This window comes from Hevea brasiliensis, chromosome 10 (genome assembly GCF_030052815.1).
Source record: "Hevea brasiliensis isolate MT/VB/25A 57/8 chromosome 10, ASM3005281v1, whole genome shotgun sequence".
In the NCBI taxonomy this organism is placed as follows: Eukaryota; Viridiplantae; Streptophyta; class Magnoliopsida; order Malpighiales; family Euphorbiaceae; genus Hevea; species Hevea brasiliensis.
The window spans coordinates 96,715,767-96,729,244 of NC_079502.1; the positions used below are offsets into that span (position 1 = coordinate 96,715,767).

Here is a 13,478-nt window from a genome sequence, read left to right on the forward strand (position 1 = left end):
CGTAGTCCCTTTTCTAGAATTATATTAAAGGAAAATTTATAATTTAGTCTCTAAATTTTATCCTGTATTATATTTTAATCTTTAAATTTTAAAAATTATTTATTTAATTTTAAATTTTATATTATATTATACTTTAATATATAGATTTTGAGAAATTAATTATTTAATCCCTTTAATTTTAATATACAGAATAATTTAATATCTATAATTTTAATATTTATAATAATTTTATTTATTAATAGAATGACTAAATTATTTTATATATTAAAATTACAGATACTAAAATATGAGACAATACAAAATTTAAGGACTAAATAATTAATTTTTTAAAATTTAAGACTAAAATGTAATATAAAGTAAAATCTAAGCATTAATTTATAAATTTTCCCACATTGAATTACTTTTCCTTTCCTTTTTTTTTCACTTTTAAAAAAGTATGACCTTGAACTAACTATTAATCTCCATTTTCCGGGAAAATGAAAAGGGACACAAGAAAAAGTGGGAATAAAAAGGATTTCTAATGTAAGAAAAAGAACTTATAAATATAGATTTACAATACTCTTTTTACCCATATATATATAAAATTTAAAAAGAATAGAAGAGCTGTGGATCAGCTTAGCTAGGGTTGCAGATTTCAATTGCATGGTAGCAAGGCGGAACTAAAAGTTTATCTTGAAGGACTAAAAATAAATATTAAAAAAATTCATAAAAATATAAGAATTAAAATAAAATATAATAAATGAAATTTACATAAAAATATAAAGATAAAAACTGAAATAAAAAATATTATAAAAAATCGAACAATAATTTTTAAAAAATATATTAAAATTCAGAGTAAAATTTTAATTTCAAAAATTTTTGAGGGAGCAGGCGACCAAGCCATCACCAAGTTCACCCCCTGCATGGTACCAAAGCATGCCAATTCCCATCTTTTTGAATTTATATGCATGGGAAATCACTACGTAATCAAAATCAAATCATGTCTATCATATGAAGTTGGAAGCATATTCTTGGTAAATATGAAAACGACCATGGCAATTGAAACACACCAAATGATTCCACAAAATATATATGATTAACACCTTGTTTGCGATGTTAAATTTTAAAATATAGAATTAATTTATAAATAAATTTCAAGTAAAACTCATTTGCAAATGAATTTTTATATTTGATGTATTGAAATTTAAAACATATATTTAAATTAAATTCCATAAAAGCATGTTTGGAATAATGTAGAATTGAAGATTCGTTTACATTTATTTCCTAAAATCTTGTTGACATACAAATTTTATAAAATAAATAATAAATTCATAATTATATTTGTTTCACTTAATATAATAATCTTTTATTTATGTTTTTTTTTTATCAAGATAAATAATATACTCATATTTTATATGTTATTACTTTAAAATAATATCTATCATTATGTAAATTAAATAATTTAGAATAACAAAATAATATGGGTTTTGGAATGGTTATACTAAAATGATATATTTAAGTGGAAAAAATGGGTTTTGTGAGAAATTAATAAAAATAAAAAGTGAAAGTATGAATAATTTTGTTACAAAAATTTATATGATAAATTTTGTAAAATTATGAATTTTATCTATTTTGGTGGAATTTGTGATAATTAAATTCAATTCTGCATAATTCAAATTATATATTTATATATACTTTCAAACACAAAATTTTAAATTTAGAAATGAATTCCATAAATTTATGGAATTCATTCAATCCAAATGGGGTGTAAGTTTTTTTTCATAATTATGATTCAATGGGACAATTTTGTCATGTTATTTTAATCAAATTAAGACTTCGTTTATTTCACATATTTATTTTGTAGAAAATAAATTATAAATAAAAGAAATATTTTTTTATAATTTTTTCCATAAAAATATTTTTTATTATTTAGTCGTTATATTAAATTAATGATATGTATTTATATCATGCATGTATAAATGTTTTCATATTTCAATAAAATTATTAAAGTTTAGAAAATAAAAAATAATTTTTTATTTTAAAAAATATAAGTCATTTTTCTTTTAAATGATTTAATTTTTCCTTTAACAATAAAAATATTTTTCACTATTCTAAATGACTTAAATGCTAGAAAATATAAAAAATATTTTCCTTTGTAAAATAAACAAAGCCTAAAAGTAAATTAATATTATCTCCATTAAAATTACAATTAAATAAGATATTACAATGAACCAACCTACATATTTGTTTGCTTTTGTAGATTCTATATCTAGAACTCGTGATTAACATTGAAGTTTAATCTATAATTAAGAGTATTAATATAAGGACACATTTTATAAGTCAAATACTTAGGTATTAAGGATTTTAAGTACACGGGACACACGCGGTGGAAAAGAGAGAGGCAGCTTGTAGAACACAAAAGCAAGCTAGTGAGATTCCAATTAAATGATTTCATGTAAAAAGGATAGATCTCCATTCACCCACTCAAAAAGACAAAGAAAAAAAAAAGGAAAAAAAATAAAAGCAAAGAAAGGTAGTTAGCTAAGATTAGTATCAGAAAGTGATAGATTTTTGCCTACTTTTAAAATCATAGAGAGTTGAAATATTTCAATTTAAGTTTATCGATAGCTGAAAGTATATCATTTACTGATACAGTCAAATTTGAATATCCACTATCTTAATTTTTTACTGAAATTATTTATTTTTATGATGAGAAGTGAATATTATAGCACACTAATTTTGTTCAATTATGCGAGTTTTTATTAAAGAAATAATAATAATAATAATAATAATGAGTCATTTTGCAATAAGGGTATTTTGGGTGGGGGATCCTTTAGGATATGTTGGGTTTGCTTTATTTTTCTTTTTGTGAAAACACCTTTGATTCAATTATAGGTTTCTTTATGGGCACAATAATTCATATACTTTGACGTGGGATTCCTTGCTCACATATTGTACATTTACGTGTCTTATGGATTCTCTTGATGTCTTTGCTATTATGGGAACCACTAAAGAAGAGGCTGGCTAGCCACTCATCAGTTACAATCATAATCATCATCAACATCATAATGGTTGTGGTCTTTTTGCCCACTTGTTGTTTGATGAAATTACCAACTCGGAGGAGATTGTTCCCACTTGTCAAAGAATTTTGAAGCTGGTAGAGTTTGGAAATCACCATAAAACTTAGAAATCGATCGCTAGAAAAAGACAGAGAATAGGTATCCTTTTTTTTTTCTCCTACTTCAAATTTGAGAAGAAAAGGAAGGAAAAAGCAATTTCTTGTTTGATCTTCTTTCTGTTTCTTTGCTACAAAGGGATAAAAAAAAAAGTATAGAAATTTGAATTCAACTTTAAATTTGAATTCAAATAAATAAAAGAATTTAATGAATATTAGTTAAATGAGCAGTGCAATACAACACTGATCAATTTAAATAAAATATTTTATGAATAATTAATAAAAAAATTAAGATTTTGACTTAACGCATGGAAGAATAAGGATTATAAATAATTTTTTTTAAAATATAAAATTTATTTATTTTTATTTATCATATTTAATTTTTTATATTAAAAATTATTTATCATATTTAAAAAAATAATATCTCTATTAAATATTATAATAAATATTTATTTAAAAATTTAAATAGATTGTATTGCATTACCAAATATAGCATTATATCTTAATAGAAAATATACACAATAAATTAAAAAATAATAATAATTATTTCTGATTGATTTAACAGAATAAATCTTTTTTTTTTTTTTTTTTTTTTTTCTGTTTGGTAGTTATCCAATGCAAGGTTTTGAGTACTTTCCCTGCACAAGCAGGCAAGTAGCATTGGGCTAAACTTGGGAGCAGCTCTTATCTCACAATAAAATCAGAAGATAAGGCCTGCCATTCCTAGCCCAAGATAAGCCTAATGATCCAGACAAGAAAAACTCGGCTCATATGAAAACTTCCCATATTCATCTGCAGACCATAACCAAAGGCCCTGCCATTTCAATCCTCTCTTTAGAAACTTCAAAACTTGAAACGGAACTTCTACCCCAAAATTTGAATCAAAACAAATTTCTCTCTTTGCTATTCTCCTAAATATTTATATATTTTTATAGAAAGCTCGAACTTGAACTTATTGTTTAGTCAGTGATTGTACTAATCCAGACTAGCCCATGATAAATTTTTTTAATTGCCATAAGTGATATTAAGCATATCACCGAATTGGCTATAGTGTATATTGAGCAGCGATTCTCTAGTTGCTGGAAGATGCAATTTCTGCGACAATTAAGGTAAAGATGAGCTCGAGGACCAAATACAACCCACAATTGTCTATTAATCAGCGATCAAAAATTTCTTATAACCACCTTTGTATCTTAGCCGAAAGAATGCATCTTAGTATCCGTCAAGTGTTCCACGACCATGCACGTGTCCACATGCAGAGGACACGTAACACTCGTCGCCTTCCTCGTTAGTCTTTATATATACAGATCAACAATTGATCACCAATGGCAGTGACTCTTATCGAAAAATTTTCTTTCTGTGGAAAAAAAAAATTGAAAAAGAATGTTTCAGAAAGCTTCAATTATGCCTTGTTTACTCTTATCACTCGTCCTTTTGCTTTCCCTTTGCTGCTCTCTTCGTGCGGAGGCCTTCAGAGAGGAGGAATGTGATTATTTTGCTGGGATGAAACCCTCTATGGTGAAGAGGGAACACAGGAAGTCTTTAGTGGTGACTGAATATGGAGAGATCTCAGCTGTTGATATCTCGAGTGGTACAAGAGGGGCATACCATCTTGAGTTTATGACATTGGAGCCTAATTCCTTGTTTCTTCCTGTTCTTCTTCACGCTGACATGGTTTTTTATGTGAAAACAGGTAAATTTCTCTTTCTTCTAGTGGAGTTCAAAAATGTTTTATTTATGCGTGCAATTAATGCCTGTGTTGGATTTAGGGAGTGGGAAATTGAGTTGGGCTAAAGGTGGAAGAGAAATGAAGAGGGTGAATTTAAAGAGAGGAGATGTGCATAGGCTACATCCAGGCTCAATTTTCTTTGTGCAGTGTAGCTTGGAACCAGAACGACAGAAGCTCAGGATTTATGCCATCTATTCAAATACAGATGAAGATCTCTACGTATGAAATTCTTGATTGGGAGCTTTTCTTTCCCCATTATAGAAGCTGATAATATATGTATTGAATTCTTTTTCCCCTACGGGTGCAGGAGCCAGCCATTGGAGCATACTCTAGCATCAGAGATTTGGTTCTTGGCTTTGATAAGAAACTCCTACAATCAGCTTTTATGGTACTGTACTGCTTCTTGTAATTAACTTTTATGTATCATTTGGTGACTAATTAGATAGTACTCTTACATTATATGCGTAATTATGAGAGAGAGACTGAAACATTTTGGCTCAAACTTGCGTCTCAAAGGTCTCTGATGATGTAATAGAAGAAATGACAAGTGCAATGAGGCCACCAGCCATAGTGCATGCAGTGTCAGAGAAGAAATCAATATTTTTGGAACTAGAAGCTAGGTTTCTAAAAGCTCTTACTGGCAACAAAGATGGCTCCTTCTATGACATCAATGGTGGGAACAAGAAAACCAAGACATTCAACATTCTAGACGCTGACCCAGATTTTGAGAACTGTAATGGGTGGAGTGTGACTGTAGGCAGAAGAGACTTGAAATCTCTAAGGGGTTCGAATATTGGAGTTTTCATGGTGAACTTGACAAAGGTATATATTTAGTCTATCCATAAATATATCATAGATTATTTTTCCATCACAGCCACAGAATCAGAAATGTAGCACTTCCATTGATGTATTTTACTTGCAGGGGTCTATGATGGGGCCACATTGGAACCCAATGGCTACTGAGCTAGCGATAGTTTTACAGGGACAAGGGATGGTAAGGGTGGTTTGTGCTAGCAATTTAAATGAAACAAAGTGCAAGAACACGAGGTTCAGGGTTGAGGAAGGAGATGTTTTTGCTGTACCTAGATTCCATCCGATGGCTCAAATGTCTTTCAATAATGATTCATTTGTTTTTATGGGTTTTAGCACATCAACAAGGAAAAACTACCCTAAATTTCTAGCTGGGAAAAGCTCAGTCCTACAAACTTTGAACAAACAGATCTTGGCCTTGTCCTTTAATGTCACTAATGCCACTATTGATCGATTGTTGACTCCTCAGGCAGAGGCAGTAATATTGGAATGCACTTCTTGCGCCGAGGAAGAGGATATCATAATGAAGGAAGAAATGGAAAGAGAAAGGCAGGAAGAGGAAGCTAGGAAGAGAGAGGAGGAAAGGAAGAGGGAAGAAGAGGAAAGGAAAAGAGAACAAGAGGAAGAGGAAAGGAAAAGAGAAGAAGAGGAAGAAAGGAAGAGGGAAGAAGAGGAAAGGAAAAGAGAACAAGAGGAAGAGGAAAGGAAAAGAGAACAAGAGGAAGAAAGGAAGAGGGAAGAAGAAGAAAGAAAGAGGGAAGCAGAGGAAGAAAAGGAAAGGGAGAGGGAGGAAGAAAAGGAAAGGAGGAGAAAGGAAAAGGAAGAAAGGAAGAGAGCACAAAAGAGGCAAAGAGAGGAAAAGAAAAGACAAGAAGCAGCAGCAAGAAGGGTGCAAGAAGAGGCCAGAAGAGAAGAAATAGAAAGACAAGTGAAACAAAAGGGAAAAGAAGCTAGGAAGGAGAAGGAAAGAGAAATACAAGGTGGTGAGAGCCAATCAGAAGAGGAGAAACAGAAAGGAGAAACAGGGGAAGAAGAAGAAGGAGGAACTAGAAAAGAAGAGCAAAAGCGTGAAGGCGGCAGTGGCAGAGGAAGAAGAGTGTGGAAATTTTGAAGGGTGACCTAATAGCTGCTGCATTGGACGATCCTCAGCTACTTTCTCTGTAGATGTAGCAATAAAAGCTCCTTCTACGCTATGCAGTTTGCCCTGTTTTCCCTCTTTTTATTCCTTACTAAGCTCTGCGATCCATGGATGGAGATTGGACATCATGTGCACCCTGTAATGAATTTGGATCCTTTTTTTTTTTTTTTTCATGAGTTTGGAGATGTAAAATAAAATTTGAAATCCAAGTTCGTTTTTTTTTTTCATCTTCTTCTTTACTTGTCGTTTGATCATGATTTTTCTATGTGCTCTGTAACACTTAATAGCCATAGACTTCAAGCTTTCCTTCTGGAGGTCCTAAGCCAAACCAGTACCTGAGTCAAAGCTTCAATAATAAAATGAATAAATAAAATATAATTATAATAATTAAATATAAATTTTGCATATGAGTTCTAAATTATTTTCAGTGGTTAAATCCAACCAAAATTCAACTTATTTGTTGCAGAGGCCCAATAAAGATAGGCCCAACAGAGCATCTAAATCAAGCCCAAATCCCCACCACCCTCCAGTCTTTGGTCTGATCAGTCACAACTCACAGCACACGCTATAACACAGAACTTCAGCCTATGCACATTGTAAGGGGGTCAACTGCAAGGCACCACACGCACACAGCCATGGAAGCTCCGCTCGGAGCTCGACTAACCCTTGCTCTCTCCATTTTCGCATTTCTCTCACTTCTTACCACGGCCTTCTCTCAACAGATCCAAATCCTCAACGCCGAGCGCAGAGTAAGATCATATCCATCGCTTCTATAAATGTATGCTACTCAGTTTCCGCATTGAATGTGTTCCGATCGTGTGATTTTACGAAATTATAATTACACTCTTTGATCTGTTGAAATTTCTTCTATGATTTTATAATCAGTTTATCATTGCCACTGTGTGTAGAGTAAGCTTTTAATTTTATTAACTGTAATGGAATAATCGAAATTTGGGAAAAGAAAAATGAAAAGGCACAATTAGCGGCTTAGGATTTATGGTAATCGGCTTCTGCTTGTTTTTCTATTTGAAATGTTATAGCTTTGGCATTTGGTATTTGCCATTTCTTATTTGCACACTACGTTTGTTGAGTTTTGTAATTTAGGGTTATAGTCTGCTGTTTGGGGCTAATACTTGGATTTTGATTCACTTTTGTGATTATATCTGATGTTTTAACTTCGTATTTGTATGTGGGATTGCTTTAGATATTTAAGCTATTTGTGAGAATATGTGGGAAATTTATTCTTTTAGGTTTTGGAGTTTTATGCCTCTAAGGCTACGCAACTCTTTGGTTTGGCATTATCAGATTTTGTTACTTGAACTAATTTTTTCCATTTTTGTGTTGATAATGGATGCAGGTTGATCTGACTTCACATATTGTTAGGGTTTTCTTGACTTTGAAGGTATATAATTTTTAGCACTGCTATTAAAACTTTAGGGATGCAATTTGTTTATTTTTATTAGTTTAATGGCTCTTGAAAGAAAGGTAATGATGTTTCATTCCAATTGTTAGAATGGTGGTCTAAGACACTGTACTGGGTTAGTGAAACATGCAACGGACAATTCTTATGTCAAATTTCATCATTGGTCTTTTAAATTCACATTTAGTAGTTATCTTCGGCAGATTATGTTTGAAATCATTTCAGTTGGTCAAAAGCCATCTGTTTTAAGTTGTAATTTGAATTGTACATAATCTCCATATTTTTCATAGAGAAATGTGCATTTTGAATAGCTTTTCTTAATTTTATTTATTTTTATTTTTTTGCATTAATATGGATATCTCTTACAGGTTGAGAATACTGGAACAGCTCCTGCCACTGAAATCCTTCTTGCTTTCCCACCTACTCAAGTTGACCATCTAGCAGTTGTCAAAGCACAAGCTGCTACGGGAAAGCGGAAGAAGCAAACTTATGTGCCTCTTGATGTAAAGCCAACAGAGTTACCTGATGCACCAAATGGAACTAAATATTTTATTATATCTTTGCTCAGTCCATTAAATTCAGGTGAAACTGCAACCCTGGAAGTGCTTTACATTTTAACACATTCTTTGGAACCTTTTCCAGCTGAGATAAGCCAATCAGAACCACAGTTGGTTTATTACCATGATAGTGCTATAATATTGTCACCGTACCATATTAAGCAGCAAACAACTTTTATTAAGACACCAACTGCAAAAGTGGAATCATTCACAAGAGTGGAACCCACTAACCGTGTCAGTACAGAGCTAAAGTATGGGCCATATGAAGATCGCCCTCCATATTCATTTTCTCCAATAATTGTTCATTTTGAGAATAACAATCCATTTGCTGTTGTTGAGGAGATTGTACGGGAAGTGGAAATTTCTCACTGGGGCAACCTTCAGATAACAGAACACTACAAGTTGGTTCATACTGGTGCTCGACACAAAGGCGTGTTTTCAAGGTATGATTTGCTCCTGCTTTCTGGTTGTATTTGTATTTCTTTTAATTTTTTATTTTTCAAATCTTTTATCCCTTAGTAGTAACATTGAATACCTCACTTTTTCCCCTAGCCTATTTTTATTTCCTTCATTGTCACTTAACTCGGAACTTAGACTGTAATGCATGAAAGAATATATCATACTGCAGAAGTTTTTAAACAAGTAATAATGACTCAGTTGTACTAAGCCTCAATACCAATTACCAAATTAGATGATGATTCACTATATTTATCTTTTTCTCTATGTTTTGGACCAAACGTTTGTTGTATTAAATTATTTGTTATCATTCTACCCACATAATTTTTCTGTTTACTCCTCATCTTCTTTGCTCCTGGTGCTTGAATCCAGTACAACTATTGATTAGCGCATACGTAGGTCTGCATTTAATCTGGACAAACAATTTTTAATAAATCTTTTAACTCATCTTTAATGACAGCCACCTTCATTTTTTTTTTACATATACATGCATTTTTAAATTCTTAGCGTATATGTTCAAATCAATAATATCTTGAGATAATAAATCTTTGCTAATGTCTTGCAGACCTAAACTCTAGCTCTAATTCAGAGGAATGTTGTCAATTTTGTGAAACTGTTTGAGGAGAATGACTGATCTTGTTAATGTATCGACTATTACTTACTGCCTTTTATCATATTTGTTGTGAAAGTTTGGTAGCAAAGCTTATATGAGAAATCCATCTGGTGTGCGTGTGCATGAATGTGTATTTAAGTTTTCTTTCTTAAATGTAGTTAATATTAGGATACTCATTTAATGGGAAGACAAACTTCTAACTGTACATATATAAAATTTTGTGCTCGTTTTTTAAGTACATATTTCTTTATCTGTAATTGGTAAACTTCCGTTTTGGCAGGGTTGATTATCAATCTAGGCCATCTTTTAGTGGCGTATCTTCATTCAAACACCTCCTGGCAAGATTACCACCTAGGGTGCATTCTGTCTATTATCGAGATGAAATAGGGAACATTTCATCATCTCATTTACGTACAGATAATCGAAAGGTATTTTGATTCTCTTTGTCCCTCTCCCATTTCCCTTCCTGTTGGGATTGCCTAGGGTGCATTTTTGCCAATTACCAAGATGAAATAGGTAACATTTCATCTTCACAGTTATCTACATATAATCAAGAGGTGTTAAGATTCTTTTTTTATCTCATCCTCTTTCCTTATCTTGTGTCATTCTTGGTTTGCCTTAGTTTACTCCCTCTCTTCTGTCGCAAATGCAAATTTGGAATAAAATTTGCCTGCATTTTCTAATTGTCTGTTCTCATCTTAACAGAATTATGTTGTATTTTAATTGGAGAGTAATAGAATTACTGCAAATGGGGGATACAGTATTCACTGTTTATGAGATGTGTTTTTGATCTTCAAATTTGTTGACTTAAGCTCAACACTTTCTAAACAGTCAGAACTTGAAATTGAACCGCGATATCCTTTATTTGGAGGTTGGAAAGCTACTTTTGTCATTGGGTATGGGCTACCATTGCAAGATTTCCTTTTTGAGTCTTCAGATGGCAAGCGTTACCTCAACTTCAGCTTTGGCTGTCCTCTTGCAGAGACCAGTGTGGACAAGTTGACCATCAAAGTGAGTTTATTTCTATCCTTCTACTTTCATGGTGCCATTAGCTATGGCTGTGAAGTATCAATGCACTGGAATCTTTTGCCAAAGTAAACTTTCTAATGCAGAAGCTGTGCTACTTCAGGTTGTTCTGCCAGAGGGATCCAAAGACCCTTCAGCTGTGGTTCCCTTTTCAGTAGAGCAACGCTTGGAGGTAATTATTATATTTACTCATAAAACATTGCACTTGATACTTATTTCTTGCATGTCTGTTAACTTGCAACTTAGGTTCTTAGTTTGGTAAGCACACAGATACATGGCTACATATTTCATTTCTATATAAGCAGTAACAAGAAAGCTACTGTGATTTGTGACTATTGAGTATTTGAACATTACACAGTCAGTACGGTTTTTTGAGGTAAAGCTAGAGTTACTAATTGTATGCATCTATAACCTTGCACTTTTATGCACTCTGGTGAACTGATGTTTTGTAAATTTGGATATATGCAGACCAAATATTCATACCTTGACGTTGTTGGGAGGACTGTGCTGGTTCTGGAAAAGAAAAATTTAGTTCCTGAGCATAACTCTCCTTTCCAGGTAGATTTGCAATCCCCCTGTACTTATGTCTTGTTCTCTGATGGCATCATATCTAAGTTTATATCATCTTTGTTTCAAAATTTGCTTATAAATTGTTGGTTGAGGGTTTCAGTTTGCCATTAAAACAATAATCTAAATGCTTTCTTTGGGCAACAATATTTAGGTGGCAGGCTTTCATGGAACCTTTTTTTATTTCATTTACAACGCCTAATTTAATGCGTGAAAAAAAAAATTGCCAACAATAATGCCACATGGTAGCAGCACCAAGTTGCCAACTCCATTATGAGCCTATGTTACAGTAGCTCATATGCATGTTGAATTTGCTATCCAGAGTTCCAGAGATTACATGATATCATACCGAAAGGTGATCAAGTATTACACGATATCATACCAAAATGTGATCAAGTATGTTGGATTAGAGTTTATAAGATGCACACAAATATGCCACATCGTAATTTTATTCTGCAGCTTTTAGTGTTCCTTTCTTTTTCAATTGGGGGTGGGGGAGGCATTAGGGTTTATAAGCTGGACACAAATGTGCTGCGTGGTAATTTTATTTTTTTGCTTTTAGTGTTCTTTTTTTATTTTGGTTTGGAGGGTTGGTGGTGGGGGAGGCTCTCTAGGGCCTTGCACTACACAACAAAAGGATGACTCTCCCCTTCCCTAACCCTAAACCCCACCGTTTCTAAATCATCAATATTTGATGGATGGTAAGATTTGAACTCAAGATCTTCTACCCTCCATACCATTAAGAGTGTGTTTGGTAGAAGGTTAAAAAATCAAGGGTTAAATGTTATCCTCGTAAGTATAAAGAGGGTAATTATTAACTTATGTCTCCCAAGGTTAACGTTTGACCCTCAAGAATGCGTAAATATTAATAAGATAAAAAATTAATCTAGTCTCTTTAAAGTATCCAAATAACATTAATGAGGGGTTAAATGTTACTCGAGTAACAATTATCTCTTATTAACCTCGTACCAAATATCCCCAAAGGAGTATGGAAAGATGGCCTGATTGTCATACTGTGATTAATTCATTTAAAATAATGGAGCCGAGAGCCATGATATGGTGATTAGTGGGTATGTTTCTTAGGTGGGGCTAAATTTTGGGATTGGTCATCCTTAGCAAAAGAAAATTAGCAAAATGTTTGATTTCAAAGATTTTTCTGATACGTTCTGCAATGTTAGATTAATCTTTCACATGGTAACATTTTCATAGAAAAGTACCCTACTCAATTCTTTGATTTTATATTGATCTTATATGTAATAATGATTGCTACCTTCTTTTGCACCTGCTTACACTAATGAAAATCTGTTTTGACTTCCGCAGGTTTATTACACTTTCAACCAAATCTTCATGCTAGCAGAACCATTGATGTTGGTATCTGCATTTTTCTTCTTTTTTGTGGCTTGTGTAGCTTACTTACACATTGATCTTTCCATACGCAAGTGACAAACCCTAAACTGCCCCTACCCAAAACGCATTTTATCAAAGGAATGATTTTGTGATTTATTAGCAATGGATTAGATCTGTAATCTGGAGCTCAGAATGGTGTAATTTTAACTTGGTTAACTCCAGAGACTGAGAAAGGTCAGAACTTCGGATGACCATTTTTCAGATAGTTATAAAATTTTGACATGTTCTCTAGTGAAAATAGTTTGCACTTAGAAATTTTGCTGTTTATTTGCTAGATTGGATTTTGTGTCCATTCATAGGGGGAGCATTGAACTATTCTATCATACATGAAATGTAAGAATCCGAAAGGTATTTTGGCCGAAACTGCATGCTTCATTTTTCATTTTGGAAAACTTCAGCACACAGAGAGAAGGTACTTTTTCAAAATCTTTTCCATCTAGAAAATTGTTTCGACCCATAAAATAGATATTATTGGCCTAGAATGTGCCAACATAGACAATTTCAACCTGGAATCAACTTTGGTATTAGTTTTCCCTTTCTGACTACGTTTTGAGTCCAACTTAATGCGGAATCACCCGAAATTGATTGAAATTTAGTTAAA

The 13,478-nt window shown here is 32.5% G+C and overlaps 2 protein-coding genes across 2 annotated transcripts; both read left to right on the plus strand.

The window, feature by feature from the left end:
• Positions 1-3,941: 3,941 nt before the first annotated feature.
• On the plus strand, positions 3,942-7,056 carry LOC110670008 (vicilin-like seed storage protein At2g18540). The gene is made up of 5 exons (XM_021831930.2): positions 3,942-4,847; positions 4,924-5,102; positions 5,191-5,271; positions 5,400-5,705; positions 5,806-7,056. Exons 1-5 carry the CDS (start codon positions 4,538-4,540, stop codon positions 6,802-6,804), a joined length of 1,875 nt encoding a protein of 624 aa, XP_021687622.2. The 5' UTR covers positions 3,942-4,537; the 3' UTR covers positions 6,805-7,056.
• Positions 7,057-7,302: 246 nt separating this feature from the next.
• Positions 7,303-13,115, plus strand: LOC110670010 (dolichyl-diphosphooligosaccharide--protein glycosyltransferase subunit 1B). Its single transcript, XM_021831932.2, has 8 exons — positions 7,303-7,580; positions 8,189-8,233; positions 8,620-9,251; positions 10,158-10,305; positions 10,709-10,888; positions 11,007-11,075; positions 11,372-11,461; positions 12,791-13,115. The coding sequence occupies exons 1-8, from the start codon at positions 7,419-7,421 to the stop codon at positions 12,911-12,913; spliced, it is 1,449 nt and encodes a 482-aa protein (XP_021687624.2). The 5' UTR covers positions 7,303-7,418; the 3' UTR covers positions 12,914-13,115.
• Positions 13,116-13,478: the final 363 nt, after the last annotated feature.

Bases quoted from the DNA above. Each gene is read 5' to 3' on its own strand.
- LOC110670008 (XM_021831930.2), top strand. From the start codon at position 4,538: ATGTTTCAGAAAGCTTCAATTATGCCTTGTTTACTCTTATCACTCGTC. The intron at 5,272-5,399 runs GTACTGTACTGC...TGCGTCTCAAAG, and splicing joins TCCTACAATCAGCTTTTATG to GTCTCTGATGATGTAATAGA. The intron at 5,706-5,805 runs GTATATATTTAG...TTTTACTTGCAG, and splicing joins TCATGGTGAACTTGACAAAG to GGGTCTATGATGGGGCCACA.
- LOC110670010 (XM_021831932.2), top strand. From the start codon at position 7,419: ATGCACATTGTAAGGGGGTCAACTGCAAGGCACCACACGCACACAGCC. The intron at 8,234-8,619 runs GTATATAATTTT...TATCTCTTACAG, and splicing joins GGGTTTTCTTGACTTTGAAG to GTTGAGAATACTGGAACAGC. The intron at 10,306-10,708 runs GTATTTTGATTC...CTTTCTAAACAG, and splicing joins TACGTACAGATAATCGAAAG to TCAGAACTTGAAATTGAACC.